Below are 26,123 nucleotides of genomic sequence, written 5' to 3' on the forward strand. Positions count from 1 at the left end.
TGTTCTGGTATTTCTAATAATTTAAATTCATTAATAAACATGCGCATGTATAGTGCTTCTTGAAATGCGTCGGAATGGAAATTGGAATGGTAATCAAAACAGAATTGAAAATTACACATGTTAATTTTTAATGCCAACTCCCGTTGGATTTTATTCTATATAAAAAATATGCAAAATAATTATTTTTCTTTAGCTTGGCATTGGGGGATTGGACGCCATAGCATCGCTGAGACAAATAGAACTCGTGTCTCAGGAGGAACCCGCGAAATTGGAGACGGGATTTGTTGCTTACGATCAATGCAGCGGCATTAGTTTGTGTTTTTATTAACTACTTTTCAGATATTCAATTTTAAATTAGAATCGGATGATGAGTGTGTGATTGCCTACGAAACCTACAAGTGTGGCCAGGAAAAAGCGCCTGATTTGGTCTCAAAAATCATCACGAACAACTTCGATAACCAGACCATGGTCTCATTTAAAAACGTTAATATTTAAGTTTTTAATTTTCCTTCTTAAAGCTGTACCCACCAACTCCTTGTGTTCCGGTGCGCCGAACTTGTTGGCTTTCGAACAATGTTCCTTGCGTAAAAAACGTAAATTTAATCGTTGATTTTTAGGACATATTAATAAAGATTTTCTTTCAATTGTAGCAAACTTTAATCAACCAGCTTGCCAATTCGGTTGGATGTAATTAATCCTTTGAAAATCCACCTAAACCACAATTTCGATGGTTCTAATCCATTCCTGAATCCTGATGGTCAAAATAAAGTTGATAAATTAACTTTTCCATTCATAAAATACGTTATGCGTGCCGAAGAAACGTGCATTTTTCTTTGCAACATGTTTTTCGATTTGGAAAGTACTTAGGTCGACCTATTTTGACCCTTAGGTGGAAAGATTGGAACATAAAATTTGTGGTTATAGACTCTTATGAATAATTCTAATTTTACAAATCTACAATATAGACGATATTGGATATTTTCGGATTTCGAACGGCAAAACATTTTATGTAACTAATGCTGCAAACATATATGCGGTAAATATTTTCACCGTGGTTTGTCTATAAAATTGAAATTTACGCTCTTGCAAATTTAGACTCCGTTACAAGCCTACATTCGTTGCTGCGAACTTGGGATGTATCTCGTAGAACCTCAGAATCTTTATGATTTTACATTGATTCATGAAAACTTTGGTATGCGATATTTATTGTTATTTACCTTTGCAAGTATACCAATTTGTACACATATATGATTCAAATATTTCAAACTAAACTGTCCAGGAAGATTATCAGTGCAAAAAATACAAACCATCTTTTTTGCACACGATGCTGATAAGGATTCATGTAATTTGTGCAGATGACTGGACTCCTATGATGGTGGGCGAGACAGAATTCATCAACCAGACACACGAGGTTTGGTGTCGCAGCCGCACCCTTTTAATGGAGGAATTGTATGATGCGAGTACCAGATACCAATGCGGTCCGTCGTTCCTCAAAATCTATAATAGAAAAATTTTCGGCGAACCACTTCATGTAAAGAATAGCACGGTTCCTCTCACTGGACCTGTGTACCCTGACCCTTCTAAAGCTTCTACCAATGTACTCCGGTATGTCTGCGAGAAACTTTAGCAAAAATGGAATCCAAAAATATTCAAGATGAAAACGTTGTTTATTAATTTTTCATTTTTGGGTGACCACTTTGGAGTTTACTTGTTGTGAATGCACTGGGTTTTATTTAACTGGATATTTAAAATATTATACGTGTTGATCTTCATCATGGAAACTTGATTTTGAACAAATAAAATAATACAATAAACTAATTCATATTAGTTTCATTTTCCTTTAGTAAATTTCCTGGCAGAAAAAGGTTTAAAACTTGTATATGTAGCCTTCTAAATTTTTTGAGACTTTGCATATTTGTTTTCCCACTCTTTGACAAGTCTAAACTAATTGACTTTGTTGAAATTACTTCATGTTCTGTTCTATCATTGAGAAAAGGGTGGACATGATACGTCGTAAGCTCTTTTCATTAATGTCTGCTCAGATTACTGCGTATTAGCAGAAGAGTGTGTTAACGTTTCCAGATTTTTTAAGGGGGTAGAGTCAGTAGAGGAAACCTATTATGTAGCGGTTCAGGAAACTATATTTTTGTTGTAATTTTTTTTCAAACATCCGATTAGCCCAGTAATTGGCGATTAGACCGTTACATGGCACATCAGGGTGATGGAAATTTAACACAATACGCGGAAATGAAATTATTAGGACGGCACGCCTCTTTTTCGACGCTTCTGATTGGCCGCTGGACTGTATCCTGATTGGCCACCATTATTAACTTCTGACCGGCGGGAACCAAAAGCAGATCGCAACCTGGATCCCGTTGGGAATTACGTCTGCGCAGAAGGTTTTGATTTACGTCACGCATGCGCAGTAATTAGTTTCAGCCTCCCTGTGAATTTAACAAGCGATCTAAATATACTGCGCATGCTTGAGATGCGCACAAGTTTACTGCGCAGCTTCGAAATGGGTGAATATTCAAACAGTTATAAATTTCGACAAGATATTGCCTTCTGACCGGCGGGAACCAACACAGATCGAAACCCAGCCCCCAGGGGAGGTAATAAAGAGAAAAATCGATAGAACCACGCATGCCTTTGGAAACAAATTCACGAGAGCTCCCTTTTGCCCAAAACGCGAACGCTACGAGGATGACGTCAAACCGCATCCAAACAATTTTCCGAGAATAATAATATACGCGAGCGAGGCATTTGTTTTTTCCGGTGTAACCATATTTCGGACCGGGACCCAGAGCTGCACTGCACTGCTGCCGCGGGGACGGTTCTTCGCGAACGGAAGTCACCAACAGAGAAACAGCTACAACTTTCTGTATAGTTAGAAAACCATGCCTAATCGGTATTGTAAGTCGCAGCTAGAGAACTGAAGCCATGGCAATAAAGTAGAAATGGCTGATTGAGTGCATAATTTTAAATGATGTTAACAATTATCAATCAAAAATGCATTCATTTAATATTAACTGGAGGAAGTAGAATTTAAAATTTAAAAGAAACTGCATAATAAATTCAAAGGCAGAATAACTGCGCATAAATCAGAAAAATCTACCATCACATTTTCAAATATGAAGCATTATAGAGCGAAAATGATGAAATTTTGTTTATTTGAAACAGGAAACAGGATAGGACGTCACTGGAACTGGTTCGGAGAGGCATATGGTCGCACACTGCTGTGCTAAAATATTAAATATATTTTAGTTAGGTAAAAACTATCATCGCAGAAAGGCAAATGAATTTCGGTTTCTGGACGTTGCTTGTGATTGTTGCTCTTCAGAACATCGGGCATGCAAAAAAACAAGTAAGTTTACATTCTTAAATTAACTGCCTGCTTCAAGTTTTGATTAAAATGTCTTATTACAGGGAAACAAAATTAAAACCTTCAAAATCACATTTAACAAACAGAATCCTGGTAGGTTTTGGTTTGCAAAAGAAAAAAATTACCTTTAATTTCAATCAGGTCCTATTAAAATCCCAAAATATCTTCTGCAAAACAAATTCCGAAGAAAATACATCATCACGTGCTGCGGATTTAAAAAATGTCAGGCAACTGCGAATGCAACGGTAAAAAAGACTACTCCAACCAGTAATAAGGTAAAATACGCTTTAAATTGAAAACTGGGAATTGTAATTTTATTGCGTTTTACAAAGACCACTAGCATGCTAACAGCACCGTCCTCGTTAAAAACGGCAGCCATGACAGGAAGCTCCGCTGGTGAATCATCAGCATCAGAACCAACTGAGGAAAACACTGCAGCGAGTAAAACAAAAATTCGAATAAAAATTCATGCCCATAGCGGTCCAAAAATCAGGTCACGATTCCAGTCCTTTCTCCCTTGATGTGACAGTTGTTCCAACTGACGTTCCAAATGAGGCCATTACTGACCTTAAAACTGACGTCACGAACAAAGTGATATTAACGGTGCAAGATGGCCCCAAGTTACCAAATCCTACGACCGAGGCGGCCTTTCCATCAACGCAGGTTTTCCAGAAGACAACTGCAATCGACGCCATTTCCTCTAAAGTTGGAACTTCTTCACTATCATCAATAACTTCGCAAGCGATGGCAACAACCACGCCCACGATGAGGACGATAACAACACCCAAAATTTTAACAACCACGCCCTCTATAATGGCTATAACTACATCCACGATGTCGGAAACAAATACTGCCGCTATAACTACAACAACAACGCCCAGGATGACAACAACTATGCCCGCGGTGACAACAATTACTACACCCACTACGACGAAAACAACTACATCCACGACCACAACAACAACCACAGTCTGTTTAAATTTTTTAAAACCATGTGGATATTTAACTCTCAGCAAATTACAGCCCATTCCGTGCAGTTTATCTTGTGCAGCTTACAACAGTTTTCTTGCGGTATGATTTATTTCATTAACCATCGACTCCTAAGGTTCGAATTAAGTTAGGACGCCGATTTAATCGACATGCCGAAAGATGAAAACTGTTATACATAGTGCATTTTGGTCTAAACCTAGCAAAACCACGTAACCTCTGATTGCGTCACTGGGGTTAAATTCACTATTTTATTCAGATCAAAAAGTAACTGTCATTTAAATTCCGCGGATTTTCTGTGAGGAAGGTAAAATTTCTTCTGGTTTCAATCGGCTGCCCTACAAAATTTGAGCCTCCAGTAACATATATGCTATTTTAATTTATATTTATTGTATAAAATTTAGAGTAACCCAATCCTCGGAGCAGTGCAAAGTAGGTTTTTTTAATTGCAAACACTAAAAATTTTAAAATCAACTCAGCCAAAGGCACGAAGAAAACATCAAATTGTAGCCTGGAGTATTTTGTTTCCACCTCTACAGTAAGAACTAGTAATTCGAATTCTGGAAATATTTTATAATTGTGATATCAGGCAACGAGGAACGAAGCAGGTTTGCGATGCAAGGCGCTGAACATGACCCTTTTGACGGTGACCTCTCTCAACGGATTGGAATGCATGAACAATTTTGAAGGTTTTAGCTCAATCGTGCCTCCTTATCCGTATTAATACTCTAATTAAAGCCAAAACGTTCTGGACGAGCGGCTCGAACGAAGATGATAATTGCAATGTGGAAAAAAAGTACGCTTGGTGCTCCACGGGTTTCAATATGTCGAAAGAAGTTATCGAATCGAAGGAACTGTGGTTGCCACCCAAAAACGCGATCCCTTCTGCCACGGAACGATGTTTGGCCGTTTCTATTTCCACAGTTCCCTCGAAACAGGGTCTGGTGCACAGAAAATGCGACGACGCACTGCCTTTCATCTGCCAGTATTCCGTCGACTGCCCGAAGCTCTGCAACCGAAATGTTCGATTTTTAATCCATTAATATTCATTGAATTATGTCTATCCCATCTCAGGACTCCTTATTTGACTCCTCCGGACTTTTGAAAGGTAATAAGAAATAGAAAGAATGATCAATAGTTAAAACTAATTACATATGAAGATAAAAAATCCTACGGTGTTTGGTTTGAAGTCGGTTCTTACACCTATCTCTTGGGCAACAAGCCGGTTTGTATCCGAGACTAGCAAGACACCAGAGTCTAATTTTTCGGCTTAACAGATGACGTGGATAAACAGTTACCGGCAGTGTTGCGCTTTGGGAATGGATGCTCTCAACATTGACAGTGAAGCAGAGCAATTGGGGCTAACTACCCTGGCCGATTCAAATAAAGGTTATTATTTGGTAATGAATTTAAAACAGTCTGAAAGTAATATTTTGAAATTTCAGCCAACTGGACTGCGAATTTCAACTACTGGACCAGTGGCACGTGGAAAGGGGCGCCGAAGAAGCAGTGGTCGTGGTGCGAGCCAAATGGACCTACAGTTTTCGCAAACGGACTTGTTTGGGAATACCCTCAGCCTGACAATAACGGAGGCAACGAGAGCTGCGTTCATTTCCGCTTTACTTTGAATTCCACGGGCACCATCATGACAGACCGCAACTGCGCAAACAAATATATTTTCGCGTGCAAGGTATAGCTTGACATTTCTTGAGGAGACAACTATGGTTATTATATTTCAGAGTGCATTGCAAACCACCCCAAAACCTTGCGTTGCATCCTGCACAGCAGAGAGCTGTGAAAAAGATGTATAATCATAAGTTAAACAAGAATCGATATATGTCAAATTAATTTAAATTCTAGAACTCTCTCTTTGATACAAACTGGAATACTAACGAGAAAACTTTACGGGGTTTGTAAATAGTTTTTATGTAAAAATAGATTTTAATATTCTGTACTGTTGTCCAGACTTTTTCTCTTATGGAAACTGGTACGATGGATGTGGCCGCAATTTTTTGACTTACACCTCAATATTAGTAATACATAAAAAAATCATTGAGTACCAAAGAAACCTAAAAACGCCCAACAGTCAAACTGGACAGTCGCCCGTAAGAGTTGCTGTGATATTGGTCTGACCCTGGCCTCCATGGAATCAGTTGGGAAGTCGAGTTGCTTTTCCAGAATAGTCTCGAGTACGAATAAAATTTGATACCGACGAAACAAAGACTTAAAATATACGAACAACTCAAGAATTCGCTCCGGCGACCTTTGGAGACTACTGGCTCTCCGGCACTGATCTTGGGTGTGATTCAAACTTCCGCTGGTGCACCCTGAGCCGGGACTTCGTCGACCCTGAGGTCAAGTGGAAGGTGGGACACCCTAAACCCGGCCTGGACTGCGTTTATCTCGAAGTGAGGAATGGTTCCTTGTTGCTGGCCACCGATGACTGCGCCCAAAACAAGAGTTTTCTCTGCGAAGTGAGAAAGAAGGGCACCTCCCAAAGGGCAATGCAGACCGAATGTGCGGAAATATGGGACATCACCGTTGGTAAACGCCCGCCAATAATTCTGGTTAGAGTTGCTAATCGGAAAGTCTATGTCTTTCAGACCAAATTGATCTGCTTATGAACGTGAGCGCTTTTCTCACGGCAACCATATCGCTAAATTTGAAGGTCGGTCAAGAATTTAAATTGCCTTCCATTTCATTAACAAATATACGCATTTTTAGTGCTTCTTGAAATGCGTCGGAGTAGAAATCGGAATGGTAACCAAACAGAGTTGAATGTCTTTTATGTTTTTTTTTAAAGCACTCCCTTGTTGGATTTTAATTGGTATAAAACTGACTTTAAATCATTATTGTTCTTTAGTTTGGTGTTGGGGGATTGGACGCCATAGCATCGCTGCGACAGATAGAACTTGTGTCCCAGGAGGAACCCGCGAAATTGGAGACGGGATTTGTGGCTTACGATCAATGCAGCGGCATCAGTATTTTATTTTTAATTTGCAGCAAAAAATAAATTTTTTAAGTAGAATCAGACGATGAGTGTGTGATTGCCCACGAAACCTTCAAGTGCGGCCAGGAAAAAGCACCTGATTTGGTCTCACAAATCATCACCAACAATTACGATAACAATTCAATGGTCAGATTTAAAATCTTTTTATTTAAGGTTTAAATTTTCCTTCTTAAAGCTGTACCCACCAACTCCTTGTGTTTATTTCCGCCGATCTTGTTGGCTTTCGAATAATCTTCCTTGCGTAAAAAATGTAAATCCAGTCATTGGATGGTAGGACATTTAATTAAAGATTTTAAATTAATTGTAGCAAACCGCTATCGACTTACTATATGATGATGGCTGCGGTAATTAATTGTCTTATATCTCACTGAAATATCCCATTTTTTAAATTCCTGAGGGTCGAAATAGTGGATTTGTTTACCCCAATTATTTCGATCCTCAGGAATCGATTGGATCTTAAATAAAAATGGGATTCAATATGTTTCTTTAAGCTTTAGAAAAAATATAATTTACAAATAAATCAACATTAAATATAGATATTTACGGATGCATTGTGCAAGCTGAAAACAGGACAATCTATGTAACCAATAAAGACGTTAATACAGTAAATATTCGCCATGTTTGCCAATAATTGAAATTTACGCTTATGTAATTTTAGCTTCCACATGATGCCTATACCCACTGCTGCGAAATTGGAATGTATCTCATGGAACCTCAGAGCATGGCTGATATTATCTTCATAGTACAGAATACTGGTATGGTTTGTATGATATTACCTTAAAAATACTAAAAAATTATATGACACAAAAATATTATCTGTACTTAATTGTATCAATTTTTTCTTAAAATTTCGTTATAAAGTTTAACACAAATACTCATATGAACTACCTTTGGTTTGTGCAGTTCGCTGGTCGGTTATAATGGTGGGCGATACCGAATTCATCAACCAGACGCACGAGGTTTGGTGTCGCAGCCGCACTCTTTTGACAGATGACATGTACCACACGGGCACAAATAGATACCAATGCTATCCATCACACATCAATGTTGTTCCAAATCCAAATGCGTATTATTTGGAACCCACAGGAATCTACGTAACTGATCCGATGACCAATCAACTAGTAGCAGCCACTGGAGGAGTGTACCCTGCTTTTACAGATATTATTGGGACGGTTGCGCGGTATATCTGCGAGAAACCTTAGCAAAAATTGAATCTAAGATGCAATCAAGATGCACACGTTGTTTTTTCTTCAAATGTTTGATTACTTTTGATTGATTTTGCTTTTTTTGAATGCAATCTGTTTGGTTTGTAACATGAAAGCATCAATTTATTTGACAGCATATTTCATATATGCTTTATTTTGCCCTGTCAAAGAGTTTTCACATTTAACAAACATCGTTTTTGAACACTGATATATATGTATCAATAATATGATGAGAATAAATAGTTGAATTCATGGTGTAGGCTTGAAATTGCTATTTATGTTTTATTGATTTATTTTTCCAAACCTTCTTTAGACTTTTTATACGTTGATATCCGTCAATTTTGCTGGCAGCAAGTCAAAATTAATCAGACGAAAGTTTTTTCCTCGTGAATAAAATTGACGCAAATAAACGAATGAAGATTAAGTCAAGTTAATTAAACTCACTGGTCAGGTATTCGGCTTCAAAAGTGGAGACCGAGACAAGCCTCTATAGCGGTGGGTAGTTTTGGAAATTTGCTTAGGTGAGTGGTTTTGTTCCGAGATTTGGCGGTTAAATCAATACATAAAAAACTCGGAAAGTAGCACATTTTTCACATTTCGTTAAATTTGTCCCTCCAAACCTTGGATTCTAGCCATAAGAATTTAAAAAAATTAAACACTGTTGGACTCGTAGCATATTAGCGGAAAAGTTAGAAACGTATAAAAATAAAGAGTTGTGCGGACAGGCAGCGGGCTGGGCTCTGGCATAATGCAATTATTAAGGCGGGATAATTCATTTTTAGAGTTGGAAAATTCACCTGCATGCACTGGTGAGCACTATTCGGTTGTGGAGGAATCGCGAAAAAACGCAAATCTCGAACAGCAAAATTTACAATGCGCAAATAAGCAGCATTTTTTTAAAAAAGAAATATACCTTTATGGTATACCTCCTATTTCATTTTTCCACAAGAAAAACATAAAATTAGCATTAATAAATAACAGCGGGGGCTAGATGAGCGATGGAAATTGGTTCCCACTGCGCAGATTCAAGATGGCATCTTGAATGTGGGAAATAAAAAGCTCTCTTTGGATTGCCGTACGAGTGTCAAGAGTTTGATTTTACGATCCAAAAGACACCATTAGTACAAGTAATGCAAATTTTACGTCACACTATTGACGAAAACTTGCTTTTCCACTTGACCGTTTTTTCGCGCCACACTCCACCGGACGCCGTGTCTGCGCGTCGCACGAATCTGGCCCCGCTGATAAACAACATTAATTTGCATGGGAACACTACAACATCGCCCAGTCTTCAAGGAAGACAAAACAAAAGATGCTTCATTAATTAACAGCTGTTAGTGGACAATGTAAAAGTGTACCCGCGGCAAAAAAGCTGATCATCTCAAGTGGAGCTATTTTTATATTTCAGGAAATTTTCTGCGAAAACTATAAAAATGACATATTTTGACTTGTATGGTTTTTTGCACCTCCAAATATCGGATTCTAACAAAAAGAATGTTGGCGGGCGACACAGAATCCATCAACCAGACGCACGAGGTTTGGTATCGCATGCAGCCGCACCGTTTTGGCAGATGACATGTTCGATAAGAGTACATCAAGATGCATTCCGACGTACCTCGCCTTGTCAGATTTAAGTCCATGCACACTTTTGGTCGGTGAACTGTAAGTAGATGATTGCATAATTTATTAGTCACTGGAGATGAGTACCCTGGCCCTTCAGGACTGATTACGTATTTACAATATATCTGCGAGAAACCTTAGCAAATGTTGATTCTAAAAAAGCAATCAAGATGCGAGCACGTTGAAATGTTTTTCGTTTTGGGTGCGACCACTTAATTTTTAATTTCGTGCGAGTTTTCATTGTTTAAAAATGCAATTTGCTTCGTTTGAAAATATTTCAATCATCATCTTACCAAATTAAATTCATAATTCTATGTTTTTTCTGTTTCTCAATGTAGGAATTTCATTTTTGAACCAATATGTATCAATATGATGAGAATAAAATGGTAAATTTGGTGGTGGAGGCTTCAAATTTGTAAATATTATTTACTCTGCTTATTTTATTCGAAACGTTTAGCTCTGTTTCTGTTTGGGCCTGGTTTGTGGTTTAATAAAGCTAGACTATGCAACCTGCGCTTCATTAGAGTCGGACCACTTGCATACCCAATGCCTCTCGTTACAAACACTTTTCATCAGAATTAATAAAACGCTTATATATATGTGCACATTTTCTGATTTTACTGTTGGAAAAAAAACATTCAGGTAAATTAAGATGTGAGTAACGCTAAATCGATCCAACCTGATGCACTGTATGGATTTTAATTTAGTGTCCGAATAAATTACCACTGTCACGGTTAGAGAAAAACTACTATTTAGGTTTTATTGGGAGTTTTACATTCTTACCAATTTAAAAATGAGAATTTGAAAGAACCACGTTCATATTTGGAAACAAATGAAGACCAAAAATGCGAAACCCGTCGCAGGACGACGTCAAACAGCAACTATAAAATTTTCCGAGAGTTGTAAACGTCAGCGAGAGGCCTTTGTTTTTTCCGGTATAACCAACACGGCCCTGAAAGCACTGCGCGCAGCTGACGGGGACGGTTCTCTTCGGCAACGGATGTCAGCACCAGAGAGAAAGAGCAAGCTAGCAGAATATTCAGTATAATTATAATGAAAATTATGCCCAATTTTTAATTGTAAATCGCAGGTTGTAAACTAAAGCCATGTAAAATTAAAATGCAATGTTTAGGTGTTAATGTTAATACTATTGATAAAAGATGTTAAAAATATATCGAGAAAGATGCATTTTTTTAGATTTATTGAAAGGATGAGACGTTACATATGTAGACGCTTTAAAACGGGCAATTTAGTGCAGAAAAATGTTACTGCGCTGAATATCGAAAAATCAACCATCTCTCGTTTTCAAATATGAGGAGTTATAGAACGAAAATGATGAAAATATTAATTAAAAGGAGGAAACAGGATGGGACGTCACTGCAACTGATTTCGAAAGGCATGGACGCACTCACTGCCGAGCTAAAATATTATATTGATTTCAGTTCGGAAAAAGCACCAATGCAGATAGAAGCAAAATGAATTTCGGTTACTGGGCATTGCTCGTGATTGTCGTTCTTCAGACATTAGGGCAGGCACAAAATCAAGTAGGTAGAGAAAATGATTTTGAGGGCTGTGAAAATGAGGCGATCGACTGTTTTTTCTGAGCTTGCAATCGTTGCGGGACCGTCCATAATAAGAGGGGGAATCACGAATCATGCAAGTTAATGAAGAAGTGTCACGACAGTAAAAAACCGCGTTCGAGTCCCACGGAATAATTTAGCACAACATTAACTGTCTATTTCGAGTCGCTATAATTTTCTTCTTATTTTTTTTTTGCTTTTGGAGCATCCTGCTCGTCCTGAAAATGACACGAATAATATAACATTTAGGCCATAACATTGAAAAGATCCAAAATTGGGGAAAATTGTGTCTCTTTGCACGACTATTTTGCACCAAATAACAATTTTAAAATAATCGACTTATTTTCACAGCACCCTATTGAGTATTTTTATATAAATTGACGATACTCAAGATTTGATTAAAATGACTTACAGGGAAAAAAAATTAAATCCATCAAAATCACAATTAACAACCAAAATCCTGGTAAGTCTTGTTCGAGAAATAAGAGAAACAATTTTAAGTTATATCACAGGTCTGATCAAAATCCCCAAAATTCGTGTGCAAAACAATGTGCGGAGAAACCATATCATCAAGTGTTGCGGATTTCAAAAGTGTCTGCCACCCGCAAATGTAACGGTAAAAAAGACTACTCCAACCAGCATGGTATATAAATTTTAGAAAAATTTGGAATCATATTCAAATACGTTTTAAAACAGACCACTAGCCTCCTAACAACTACGTCAGGGTTGCAAACGGCAACGACGGCAGCCATGATGACAGGAAGCTCTGCTGGTGAGTCATCATCAGCAGCTCCAACGGATGCCATCACTATACCGAGTAAAATTAATAATATTGCGAATAAAAATCGATGCTCAGCGGGCGAAAAATCAGGTCAGGTTTCCAGTACAAGCCCCCTTGATGGGACAGAAGTTCCAACTGACGTTCCGCGGGAGGCCATTACTGACCTTAGAACTGACGTCACGGTCAAAGTGACTGAAACGGTGCAAGATGGCACCGAATCGCCATCTCCTTCGACCGATCCATCCACGCAGGTTGTCCAAGACACGACAACAACTGCAATCGATGTGGTCTCATCAAATGTTGTAATTACTTCAACAACACCAACATCTACCACAATTAAGCCTAAGACGACAACAACTACGCCCAGGATTACAACAACTACGCCAAGGACGACGACAACAACAACAAAAACAACAACAACCACAGTCCGTATATGAATTTAAGTAAAAACCAACAGAGTTAACTTGATGAAAATTACAGCCTATGCCGTGCAGTTTATCTTGTGCAGAGTACAACAGTTTTCTTGCGGTATGATTTATTGTTATGTTTGTGCCTGTGCCATCAATAACTCCTGCTGAGGATAGAATTAGGTTAGGTTTTGCAGAATTACTCGACAAGCGGATTTTAAAAATATTCACTAGTTTATTTTGATATAAAAACATCTATCAAAAGCGGTGCTAAATCGATATAGCAAATAGACACAGCGATAGACTGAGCAATTAATGGAAAAGGCTATCTGCTGCATGGTTCACTAACATAATTATTCCGTTATTTAGAGAGCCAATCAGTGCACAACACGTTCATTTCAGTCCAAAAAGGATCCGTTTTTACGTTTCTGCGTATTTTCGTAACGTTAAATCGAAGTTTCGTAGATAAGCAGGCTGCTTAAAAAAATTATATCTCCAACAGATCATAATCAAAGTTAATACTTTTTAATTTAGAATAACCCAGCTTCAGGATCCCAAGAAAGTAGGAGTTTTTTTAATTAAGAAATTACAAATAATTAAGTTTGTATATTTCTCGTGTTCAATTCAGCCAAAGGGATGAAGAAGAAATCAACCTGTGGCATGGAGTATTTTGTTTCTAGCTCTAATGTAAGTTTATTCTGCTTATCCTTATTCCGAAAAAAATTAAATCATTCAATGATGAAGGCAACGAGAAATGAAGCAGCATTTCGATGCAAGGCGCTAAACATGACCCTTGTGACCGTGACCTCTCCCGAGGGAATGGAATGCATGAACAATTTTGAAGGTTTTAACTCGCTTTTGTTACGTGATCCACTTTAATCATTTTGATTAAGCCAAAACTTTCTGGACGAGTGGCTCGAACGAAGATGAAAATTGCAATTTGGAACACAAGTACGCTTGGTGCTCGACGGGCTTCAACATGTCGAAAGAACTAATCGAATCGCAAAAACTTTGGTTGCCGCCCAAAAACGCGATCCCTTCTGCCACGGAGCGATGTTTGGCCGTTTCTATTTCCACAAATTCCTCGAAACAGGGCCTGGTGCACAGAAAGTGCGACGACGCCCTGCCCTTCATCTGCCAGTATTCCGTCGACTGCCCAAAGATCTGCATCCGAGACGTTCGAATTACAAAATAATCATATCATTAAACTAAGTTGAACACATTTTAGGACTCCTTGTTCGACACCTCAGGAAATTTGAAAGGTATATATAGGATATTGGAAGGATGTTCAAATCTTAACATCGTATTTTATAGATAAAAAATCGTATGGAATTTGGGTTGACATCGGACACTACACCTATCTTTTGGGCAACAAGCCAGTTTGTATCCGACACTCGTATGAATCCAAATTCTAACTTTTGGCTTGACAGATGGCGTGGCTAAACAGTTACCACCAGTGCTGTGCATTGGGAATGGAGGCGCTGAATATCGACAACGCAGCTGAGCAATTGGGCCTTACTACCCTGGCCAAGGCAAACAAAGGTTGTTTGCTCATGAATTAAGAAACGCAGTCTTTAGTTCCATTTTGAAATTTCAGCAAACTGGACTGCGAATTTCAATTACTGGACCAGTGGCACGTGGAAGGGGGCGCCTGTAAACCAATGGTCGTGGTGCGAGCCCAATGGACCAACAGTTTTCGCAAAGGGTCTTGTTTGGGAACCCTCCCAGCCCGACAACAAAGGAGGGAACGAGACATGCGTGCATTTCCGCTTTACTTTGAATTCCACGGGCACCATCTTAACCGACCGCAACTGCACGAATAAATACATATACGCGTGCAAGGTATTGTCTAAAATTTATCTAGGCCCGAATACTAGCTGATTTGAAATTCCAGAGTGCATTGAAGACCACCCCAAAACCTTGCGTTGCTTCTTGCCCAACAGCGAGCTGCGTAAAGAATGTAAATTCTTATGTTAAAGATGAATCGATCAATGTGTCATTAATTTAAACTTTAGAACTCCCTCTTTGAACTTAATTCGAATACGAATGAGAAAACTTTACGGAGTATTGATAATTTAGGTTAGAAAAATACTTTTGAACACTATACTTTTCGTTATCCAGATTATTTCTCTTATGGAAACTGGTACGATGGGTGTGGTCGGAACTTTCTTACTTACACCTCTAAATTGGTAAGAAATCAAACTTTTTGTCACTGATTTTTACTATAATTATTATCAAAAGTCGAGCTGGACAGTCGCCCGTGACCGTTGCTGTGCTATTGGTCTGACCCTGGCCTCAATGGAATCAGCAGGAAAGTCAAGTTGCTTTTCCAGAATAGTCTCAAGTACTAATAAAAATTAAAAGAAGACGAAATAAAGTTTAATATTTACTAAACATCTCAAGAATATGCTCCGGTAACTTATGGTGACTACTGGCTATCTGGGACTGATCTGGGGTGCGATTCAAACTTCCACTGGTGCACCCTGAGCCGAGACTTCGTCCACCCTGAGCTCACTTGGAAGGAGGGACACCCTAAGCCTGGTCTGGACTGCGTTTATCTCGAAGTGAGAAATGGATCCTTGTTGCTGGCCACCGATGACTGTGCCCAAAACAAGAATTTTCTCTGCGAAGTAAGGAAGAAGGGAACCTTCGGAAGGGCCATGCAGACCGAATGTGCAGAAACCTGGGACATCACAATTGGTAAACGCCCGCAAATTCATTCCTTTGTGAGTGTCTTAATGGAAAGAAAATTCCATGCAGAACAAATCGATCTTCTAATGAACGTGAGCGCTTTTCTCACGGCAACTATATCGCTAAATTTGAAGGTTAGTCAGGCATCTATATTTCTACCAATTGATTAAAAAAAATTCGTACTTTTTAGTGCTTTTTGAAATGCGTCGGAGTGGAAATTGGAATGGTAATCATTAAACTGAATTGAACATATCTCACATGTTTTTTAATGCACTCAATTGTTGAATTTTCATTCATAATAAAACTTGTTCTAAAGAATTATTTTTCTTAAGTTTGGCATAGGTGGATTGGACGCCATAGCAACTCTGCGACAGATAGAACTCGTGTCTCAGGAGGAACCCGCGAAATTGGAGACGGGATTTGTGGCTTATGATCAATGCAACGGAATAAGTATGTTTAATTTTAAATAATTGCCAGAATTTCATTTGTAAAACAGAATCTGACGACGAGTGTGTGATTGCCTACGAAACTTACAAGTGCGGCCAGCAAAAAGCACCTGGTTTGGTCTCAAAAATCATCACGAACAACTTCGATAACCAGACCATTGTCTGATTTAAACATATATTATATTGAAGGATTTTAATTTTTGCTCTGAAAAGCTGATACCACCAACTCCTTGTGTTCCGGTGCGCCGAACTTGTTGGCTTTCGAACACTATTCCTTGCGTAAAAATTGTACATATTATATAATTGTTGGTTTTCAGGACATATCATTAAAGATTTTCTCTAAATTGCAGCAATCAGCGATCGATTTGACTAAAAATTATACTGCCAATTGTAATTTATCCTCTAAAATTTCAATGCAACCACAATTTCAATTATTCCAATCAATTCCTGATGGCAGGGTTCACGAAATGCCCGCATTTTTTTCGGGAAGATCCACTCCAGTTCGGCAATTTTGCACGGGTTTTTCTTCAGTTTTGCGCATTTTTCCAAAGCGCATGCATTTTCTATTTCAATTAAAAAATTCTCATGATGGTTGACCAAAAATAGGGATTGAAACATATCAGTATAAAAGCAATTGGTTCCACAAAAAGACCAAAAAATTGTAACATCAACAGTAACTTTCAAAAATTTCTTATTTTTTTTATTTCCAACTGGTTTTTAGCGCATTGCAAAATTTGTGAACCCTGTTCCTGAGGGTAAATATAGATGGGTTAAATAGATTTACCGATCAAAATATGCGTTACTTCGTCAAAAAAGTGCATTTTGCTTTGCACCTTCTTCGTGCATCATAACAAATTTATCAATTCGGAAAATTCTTTATCCCATCCATTTTAAACACCAAGAATTGATTGGAATATAAAAAATGTGGTTTCAGTGGGAACTTATTCTTCTGAATTAATTTAAATTTTACATATCAACAATATAGACAAATCGGGAGGCTTTCTGACAGTTAAAAACAGGACATTTTATGTATCTGATGGAGGCGTCTATGCGGTTAATATATTCGCCAAATTTGGCAATTGAAATTTACTCTCTTGCAAATTTAGACTCCGTATCAAGCCTACACTCGTTGCTGCGAACTTGGAATGCGTCTCGCAGAACCTCAGTCTCTTGCTGATTATCAATTACTTTACGAAAACTTTGGTATGCGATATTCATTGCTATTTCCTTTAAAATTAAATTAAAAAACCATCAACGAAGTTCTGATTGCACCAATCGATTTTTGAGGCTTGAATTAGGTAACGTGGACATTTTTTCCGACCAAAAAGTCCATCGCGACCTGCGAAAACAATTTGAATGCGTGAGAGCCGGTTTGACCCCTTGCAGAGAGACGAAAATGTCAGATCCAGCCAGTTCTGACGCATGCGCACGTCTCGCATTAATATTGTTTTAGCGGGAAAAACATTTCGCACGTCGCGCTGCAATTTTTGGACTGAAAAACGTCCGTTTTAGCTCAGGAATCGATTGGTTTGCTTAGAAACTTCGCCAAATAAGACGGTCTTTAAATTATAAGCTTTGACAAATAATCTCGTTTGTACACATAACTGTAAATTTATCAGTCCAGGAAGATCAACACAAATATAATAAACCACATTTTATTTCACAAAGAAAAATAACGCACGCACAATGCTGATAAAATGAATTTAAATTCATGTATTTGATGTATATAGGTTCCTATGGCGTTATGTTGGTGGGCGATACAGAATTCATCAACCAGACGCACGAGGTTTGGTGTCGCACCCGAATGCTTTTGCCGGATGCTTATTATCAAGCGAATACAAGATACCTATGCGGTCCGTCGTACGTCAGATTGCACAATAGATTATTTTACACCGAAAAACTGTATATAAGAGATCCGAAGACCAATATGCCAGTAGAATGCACTGGAGAAGTGTACCCTGACGCTTCCAAAGTGGATGTGAATGTGCAGCGGTATGTCTGCGAGAAACTTTAGCAAATATGGAATCTAACAAATTACTCAAGATTCGCACTTTGTTTTTTCTTTAAAGTTTTTCTTTTTGGGCACCACTTTTGAGATTTGAATGCAGGGAGTTTAATTTAATTTTGGTGATTTAAAAATCCCATATTTTATGATTTTATGCTGTCAAAGAGTTGATATAGGTTGAACAAATAAAGTAATAAAAAAGTATTTTAATGTCATTTTTATTTTAGTATAGTTAAATTTCTTGGCAGCCTTGTATATCTAGAGACTTCCAAAGTTTTCGCAAGACTTAAGCAAGTCAAAATTTATTGAAAATTCTTTACGTTCCTGTGTTTTATCCTTGAGAAAAGGGTGCAAAGTTACGTAAGTGATTTTCATTAAAATCTGCTCAGATTATGTTACAGCTAGAATTCCAGTCGTATTCTGATGAATTAATTGCGTCAGTAGGAAACTTTTCCTTTTTTTCTCTCTCTCTCGTGATTTTAAATTAGGCTTATTTCACGCATTTAATAGAATGGATGGTGATGATATTTATAAAAATTTATACTTATCAGCTCCGCACTAATCATGTTGGACTGCATAAATAGTGAGGTTATAAATTAATCTTTCCATAAACATCTCATAAAAAAGCATTAATTTTGTATAAATATTTGATGTTGATGGACGGGGTTGAAGTTCAGCGGCGAGGTGGGGGTTGCGTCGTGGTCGGAGGGAAGGTTGAAGGAGACCAGGGTGGCTGGCAGCGTGTCATGCCGGCGTTCTCGAGGCCCACGAACACCCTTTTTCCGTGCACAGCGATGCTCGTGGGCACAAGGGGTGAGTTTGGGGAGGCTTTGTCGCGCTGCGGCAGCTCGAAAACCACCCCTTCCCACTTGCAGACGACCCGGAAGCTGAGCGAAATGGCAAACGGAACCGCATTAGCACCGCGCAAAACAGCAGGGAAATCGGATTAATCATCCAGAAAAATGTATTTAGGTTTAGAGAGGGTTAAAAGCGCAGCAGTTTTGACTGAGTGACGACTGTCTGAAGAGTGATAAAAATTAACCACTTTTTAAAATTTTAATCGAATTACAAGCAATATTCGGTTTTATCTGTGTGGCGCAGTACTTTGACATATGCAAACTGAATCATTTTTAATTTTTCTGAGTTACCGAAGGGTTGAGGGGTGTTTGCCCTCCACCCTTAAGTCACCATGCATAGCTTTCGAAATGCAACAGTGAGCACGGTGCCAGGAACGGTAGTCGCTTGTTATCAAAATTGCGGTAATTGGGAAATATTTTATATATTTTAAACTTAAATATCCAGAAATTGTGAATCGCTTTTCAAGAAATAAAACACCACAGTAAAACAATTCAGGTTTTATTCAGACATTTCATTAATTTAATTTATATTTCTATACATTTTGCGAGGATAGTAAAAGAAAATTCGAAAGATCTGCGCGTGTATTTGGAAAAAGTGCCTCTTCACCAAAATACACGAAAACTACATTAAGGACGTCAAACCGCAACTAAACAATTTTCCGGGAATAATATACGCCAGTGAGGCCTTTGTTTTTTCCGGTAAATCCAACGGCCTGGAAAGCACTGCACTGCTCACGGGGACGGTTCCTCGGCAACGGATGTCAGTAGCAAAGAGAGAGCTAGAATTTTCACTGTTATCAAAAAATATGCCTAAATTTAATATAATAACAGGATGAGAATTGAGACTATACGTCAAGAAAGAAGACAATATTATTTGCGTGCAATTTTCTTCTTATTCTTATAAGAAGTTAACAATTTATAAAGATGCTTTACTATAAAATTATTTAAAGCACGAAATAATATGCACAAACTGCACAACATTTAAAGGCAGTGCTGAAAAAGTTGATGAAACACTGCGCTGAAAATCGAAAAAATCAACCATCACATTTTCAAATATGAAGAGTTAGAGAGCGAAGTGGATAGATGTTATTTATTTGAAACAGGAAGCAGGAAAGGACGTCACTGAAAAACTGGTTCAGCGAGGCATGATCGCACACTGCTGAGCCACAATATTATACACATTCTAGTCCAGCAAAAGCCATCATTGCGGATAGCAATGAATTTCGGTTTCTGGACTCTGCTTGTGAGTGTTAGTCTTCAGACAATTGGGAATGCACAAAATCAAGTAAGTACATTCTTATATTAATTTCCGAGCTAACATTTTGACTCAAAAATGACTTACAGGGAAACAAAATTAAATCCATCAAAATCACAATAACCAAACAGATATCTGGTAGGTTTTTGATTAAAATTGAAAGCGAAAATTTACTTTCGATCAGGTCCGTTACAAATCCCCAAAATTCGTGTGCAAAACAACGTGCGAAGAAAACATATAATTTTATGCTGCGGCTTTAAAAAATGTCTAGCAACTTCAAATGCCACGGCAAAAAAGAATGCTCCAACCAGCACGGTATAGGCATCAAAGGAAATTTCGAAATCAAAGTTAATATGTTTTAAAGCAGACCAATAGCATTCTAACAGCACCGTCAACGTTGCCACCGGACACGACGGCAGCCATGATGACAGGAAGCGCTGCTGGTGAATCATCATCAGCAGCACCAACTGAGGCCAACACTGTAGCGAGTAAAACAAAAATTCGAATAAAATTCGATACTCAAGCGGACGAAAATTTAGGTCACGATTCCAGTCCACGCCCCCTTGATGTGACAGTTGTTCCAACTGAGGTCATAACTGACCTTAAAACTGACGTCACGACCAAAGCGACCGAAACGGTGCAAGATGGCACCGAATCGCCGTCTCCTTCGACCGATCCATCCACGCAGGTTGTCCAAGACACGACAACTGCAATCGATGTGATTTCATCAAAAGTTGGAACTCCTACAATAACATCAACATCTACAACAAGTAAGCCTACGGTAACAACAACTACGACAAGTACGACAACCACAACGTCTACAACAACAACCACCACCACCACAGTCCGTTTATAAATTTATTAAAATTCTATGCAAATTTAAGTAGAAGAAAATTACAGCCGGTTCCGTGCAGTTTATCTTGTGCAGCTTACAACAGCATTCTTGCGGTATGTTTTATTCTTAATTCATATTTTTTGCCATGAACAATCGACTCCTGAGGATCGAAAATAATGTAAAGTGGCCAATTTACTTATTGGTATGACGACGAAACATAAAAAATCGATAGCAGATCTTACCTCTAGATGGCATTACGACACACAGCGATATTCATATAGTTTAATTATTATTAAGTGACAAGGCTGGCAACATTGCGCTGCAATTGCCAATCAAAGAACACGATTGCGCGAGTGGTGTTAATTACGCTAGTTGAAGATAAAAAATAAACTGCAATTACATTCCCGCATATTTTTTCGAAATTTCGTCCCGATTGAACCGGCTTCCTTACCAAATTATTCAGAACCTCCACCATAAAAATCCTAACTTAATTTATTTGTTCGATTTAGAATAATCCAACCTCAGGAACTCTGCAAAGTAGGCTTGAAATTTACGATATTACAAACGATATCTAATTTTTGATAAAATCAGCCAATGGAACGAAGAAAAAATCAAATTGTGGCATGGAGTATTTTGTTTCTACCTCTACTGTGAGATTTTTTCAATTTTATTTCTGGTAAACATTTAAATAAAAAATTAGGCAACGAGAAACGAAGCAGCACTGCGTTGCAAGGCGCTAAATATGATCCTATTGGCCGTGACCTCTCTCGAGGGATTGGAATGCATGAACAATTTTGGAGGTTTTAACTCTCATACGGGCTACATAATCCATATTAATACTCTAAATTAAGCAAACACTTTCTGGACGAGTGGTTCAAACGAAGATGAAAATTGCAATGTGGAAAAAAAGTACGCTTGGTGCTCGACTGGCTTCAATATTTCGGGAAATCTGATCGAATCGAAAAAAATCTGGTTGTCGACCAACAACACGATCCCTTCTGCCACGGAGCGTTGTTTGGCCGTTTCTATTTCCACAAATTCCTCGAAACAGGGCCTGGTGCACAGAAAATGCGACGACGCCCTGCCCTTCATCTGCCAGTATTCCGTCGACTGCCCGAAGATCTGCAACCGAAACGTTCGTTCTAGAAAACATACAAATTCATTTAGTTTATATTAATCCCATTTCAGGACTCGCTATTTGACTCCTCAGGACTTTTGAAAGGTATTTAGGAAATTTATAAAATGTTATCTCATAACTTGAATGAAATTTAGAAATAAGGGACGAGGTCGTTATGCACTGAATGAGAAAATATAATGAAAAGGTGTGAATGTGGAGTTCGTCCCAGAGTTATGTTATTTGGGTGTTATGTTTCAAGTATCAGGATTATCCTTTGGTAGGCATGTGGAGAAGCGAGCAAGGGCAGCCCTTATGGCAACTTATAGTATTAAAAACTTGCATAAACCTTCCATTGAAACGGCAGTTAAACTTTTTGACCTAAAAGTTTCTCCTACTGCCTCTTATGGCATAGAAGTTATTTGGCCTTATCTTACAATTAATGATTTTGAAACATTAGAGCGAGTCAAAACCCGTTACCTAAAGAAAGTGCTGGGGATCTCTAAATACAATAGATCGCGATACGTCTATGAACTAGTGGCCAAAGACTTAAACTTTTTTGCTACAGATCTTAAAATGAAATATGATCTCCCTGAAACTGATAATTATAAGAAGTTTGTTAACATAAAGATTATAAATAGACGCTTGATTTGTGATGCATTTTATGAAACTCAAACAATGATGAATGGGAATTGGAGGGTGCCGAATTTTGAAGATAGACATGTATTTACTCGATTTGCATGCCATGGATATCACTATTTGTTCTGTGCAACTCAGATGTACCATTATGAACCTCAGGAGATTTGTAAATGTAGATTTTGTGGAGAACAGTGTGAAAAATACCATATTTTGAAATGTGTAGTAAAAAGAATTAGTTTAAGAACAGCAGCGAAGACTTGTAAGAATTGATTGTATAGGATTAGTGTCGCACGCATATATGCGTTTAATAATAAATTCATTCATTCATAACTTGAATCTCTCATTATACATATGAAGATAAAAAATCCTACGGAATTTGGTTTGACATCGGCACCTACACCTATCTCTTGGGCAACAAACCAGTTTGTATCCGAGTCTTGCATAGCTCCAAAGTCTGATATTTTTGCTTGACAGATGACGTGGTTAAACAATTACCACCAGTGCTGTGCATTGGGAATGGAGGCGCTGAATATCGACAACGCAGCCGAGCAATTGGGCCTCACTACCCTGGCCAAGGCAAACAAAGGTTGTTTGCTCATGAATTAAGAAACAGTCTCAAGTTCCATTTTTAAATTTCAGACAACTGGACCGCGAATTTTAACTACTGGACCAGTGGCACGTGGAAGGGGGCGCCTGTAAAACAATGGTTGTGGTGCGAGCCCGAAGGACCCACAGTTTTCGCGAAGGGTCTTGTTTGGGAAAACCTCCAGCCTGACAATAAAGGAGGGAACGAGAGCTGCGTGCATTTCCGCTTTACTTTGAATTCCACGGGAACAATTATGACGGACCGCAACTGCGCAAATAAATATATATTCGCGTGCAAGGTAGAGCATGAAATTTCTTGAGGAACCAATAATACGGATATTAAATTTCAGAGTGCATTGCAAACCACCCCAAAACCTTGCGTTGCATCCTGCCCAACAAAGAGCTGTGAAATAAATGTAAAATCTTATGTTAATGATGAATAAATAAATGATGCATTAATTAATATATGAATTCTAGAACAAACTCTTTGAAACAAACAAGAAATCTTTACGGGGTTTGCAAATAGTTTTTATGTTAAAATAGATTTTAATGGTATGTACTATTGTCCAGACTTTTTCTCTTATGGAAACTGGTACGACGGATGTGGCCGCAATTTCCTGACTTACACCTCAAAATTGGTGAGACATAAAATTAATTTTCACTGACTTATACAAAAGGTTCTACAAAAAAATTGATTAATATAGTCAAACTGGACAGCAGCCCGTGACAGTTGCTGTGACATTGGTTTGACTCTGGCCTCAATGGAATCGGCGGGGAAGTCGAGTTGCTTTTCCAGAATAGTCTCAAGTACTAATTAAAATTTAAAGAGTGACGAAATAAAGTTTAATATTTACTAAACAACTCAAGAATATTCTCCGGCGACCTATGGTGACTTCTGGGTCTCCGGCACTGATCTGGGGTGTGATTCAAACTTCCGTTGGTGCACCCTGAGCCGGGACTTCGTCCACCCTGAGCTCACTTGGAAGGAGGGACACCCGAAACCCGGTCTGGACTGCGTTTATCTCGAAGTAAAGAAAGAATCCGTGCTGCTGGCCACCGATGACTGCGCCCAAAACAAGAGTTTCCTCTGCGAAGTGAGAAAGAAGGGTACCTTCGGAAGGGCCATGCAGACCGAATGTGCAGAAACTTGGGACATCACAATTGGTAAACGCCCGCAAATCATTCCTTTGTGAGTGTCTAAATGGAAAGAAAATTTCATGCAGACCAAATCGATCTGTTAATGCAAGTGAGCGCTTTTCTCACGGCAACTGTATCGCTTAATTTGAAGGTTGGTCGGGAATCTATATTTCTACCATTTGATTCTACAATTGATCTCGTACTTTTAGTGCTTCTTGAAATGCGTCGGTGTGGAAATTGGAATGGTAATCGTACTGAACAGAAAATCTCACATATTTTTCAATGCACTGAATTGTTGAATTTTCGTTCAAAATAAAACCATAGGCGATCGGTGCATGTAAGTGGGTCAAGGGTCACTTGAGGTGTCTAAAGGAGGCAGGAAGGAAAAATTCCTAAATTTCAATTTTCCTGGCCAAATTTCTCTTTGTTTGCTATATATTTCAGTCTGCAGGCTTGCCGCCTGCTCACTCTAGAGCGCAAGCACACGAGCGCATGCGTACTAGCGACCCGTGTGCTAGGCTAGTGCCACACGAATCCACGGGTTAAATCAAATGGGAAATTGGGACCAATCAGCGACCTCCAAATTTAACACGTAAAATCCCATAAGCAGCAAGTGGTAGCCAAAGTCACTTAAAAGTGGTGGGAGAGCACGTGAATGTGACAGCGACTTCAATTTTTTACTTGTTTTGGTACAATCGTTGATTGGAAAAGCTGATTGCTGATTGAGAATAAACAAAACAAGCACGTCTGTCAAAATGCTGAATTGAATATTATAAAAATATGGTGCACAAAGACATTTTGGTTAGGGAAATTGCCGTGGTCATCGAGTTTAAAATGCGCACCGCGCTCGACAAACACCCAAATTTTTGCTCTCCAATTGATTAATTAATTGTGACAAAAATTAAATTTGATTTTATTTGCTGAGCTATTATTTTATAAAAGTGAGTGAGTTACAAAGTGAATATTTTACTATTTAAGTCTAAAAGTAGATCTCCAATAATAAAATTTGTGCGCTCTTATACTATCTATTTTTGGATCTGGAATAAAGAAATAACTTTTACCTTATAAAATATTAACAAAACTAAAATAGTTAAATTGTAATATACTATGTACTTTGGCTTTACAATTTGGTTGGGAGGTTGTTGTATACCATTTACGGTTTATATGGTTTTTTCCACGATATGGGCCACTGCCACTTGAGGTGTATCCAAATCCACCGATCGCCTATGAATAAAACTTATTCTAAAGAATTATTTTTCTTAAGTTTGGCATAGGTGGATTGGACGCCATAGCAACTCTGCGACAGATAGAACTCGTGTCTCAGGAGGAACCCGCGAAATTGGAGACGGGATTTGTGGCTTATGATCAATGCAGTGACATCAGTATATTTAATTTTCTTAATTTTAAATAATTGCCAGAAATTCATTTGTAAAACAGAATCTGACGACGAGTGTGTGATTGCCTACGAAACTTACAAGTGCGGCCAGCAAAAAGCGCCTGATTTGGTCTCAAAAATCATCACCAACAACTTCGATAACAAGACAATGGTTTGATTTAAATTGGTTTATCGAAGGATTTTAATTATTG

General features: G+C 38.4%; 3 protein-coding genes across 3 annotated transcripts; all 3 read left to right on the forward strand.

The window, feature by feature from the left end:
* The first annotated feature begins 5,000 nt into the window (after positions 1–5,000).
* Positions 5,001–13,028, forward strand: LOC135943867 (uncharacterized). The gene is made up of 16 exons (XM_065490532.1): positions 5,001–5,058; positions 5,108–5,391; positions 5,647–5,758; positions 5,815–6,059; positions 6,109–6,163; positions 6,335–6,402; positions 6,456–6,558; positions 6,617–6,913; positions 6,973–7,037; positions 7,233–7,350; positions 7,396–7,505; positions 8,038–8,134; positions 8,283–8,551; positions 12,481–12,556; positions 12,641–12,867; positions 12,933–13,028. Exons 1-16 carry the CDS (start codon positions 5,001–5,003, stop codon positions 13,026–13,028), a joined length of 2,280 nt encoding a protein of 759 aa, XP_065346604.1.
* A 730-nt stretch (positions 13,029–13,758) lies between these two features.
* LOC135943868 (uncharacterized) lies at positions 13,759–15,165 on the forward strand. Its single transcript, XM_065490533.1, has 5 exons — positions 13,759–13,816; positions 13,866–14,149; positions 14,403–14,514; positions 14,570–14,814; positions 15,094–15,165. The coding sequence occupies exons 1-5, from the start codon at positions 13,759–13,761 to the stop codon at positions 15,163–15,165; spliced, it is 771 nt and encodes a 256-aa protein (XP_065346605.1).
* A 53-nt stretch (positions 15,166–15,218) lies between these two features.
* LOC135943869 (uncharacterized) lies at positions 15,219–15,910 on the forward strand. The gene is made up of 4 exons (XM_065490535.1): positions 15,219–15,316; positions 15,376–15,672; positions 15,733–15,797; positions 15,854–15,910. The coding sequence occupies exons 1-4, from the start codon at positions 15,271–15,273 to the stop codon at positions 15,908–15,910; spliced, it is 465 nt and encodes a 154-aa protein (XP_065346607.1). The 5' UTR covers positions 15,219–15,270.
* The last annotated feature ends 10,213 nt before the right edge of the window (positions 15,911–26,123 follow it).

This window comes from Cloeon dipterum, chromosome 4 (assembly GCF_949628265.1).
Source record: "Cloeon dipterum chromosome 4, ieCloDipt1.1, whole genome shotgun sequence".
NCBI lineage: Eukaryota > Metazoa > Arthropoda > Insecta > Ephemeroptera > Baetidae > Cloeon > Cloeon dipterum.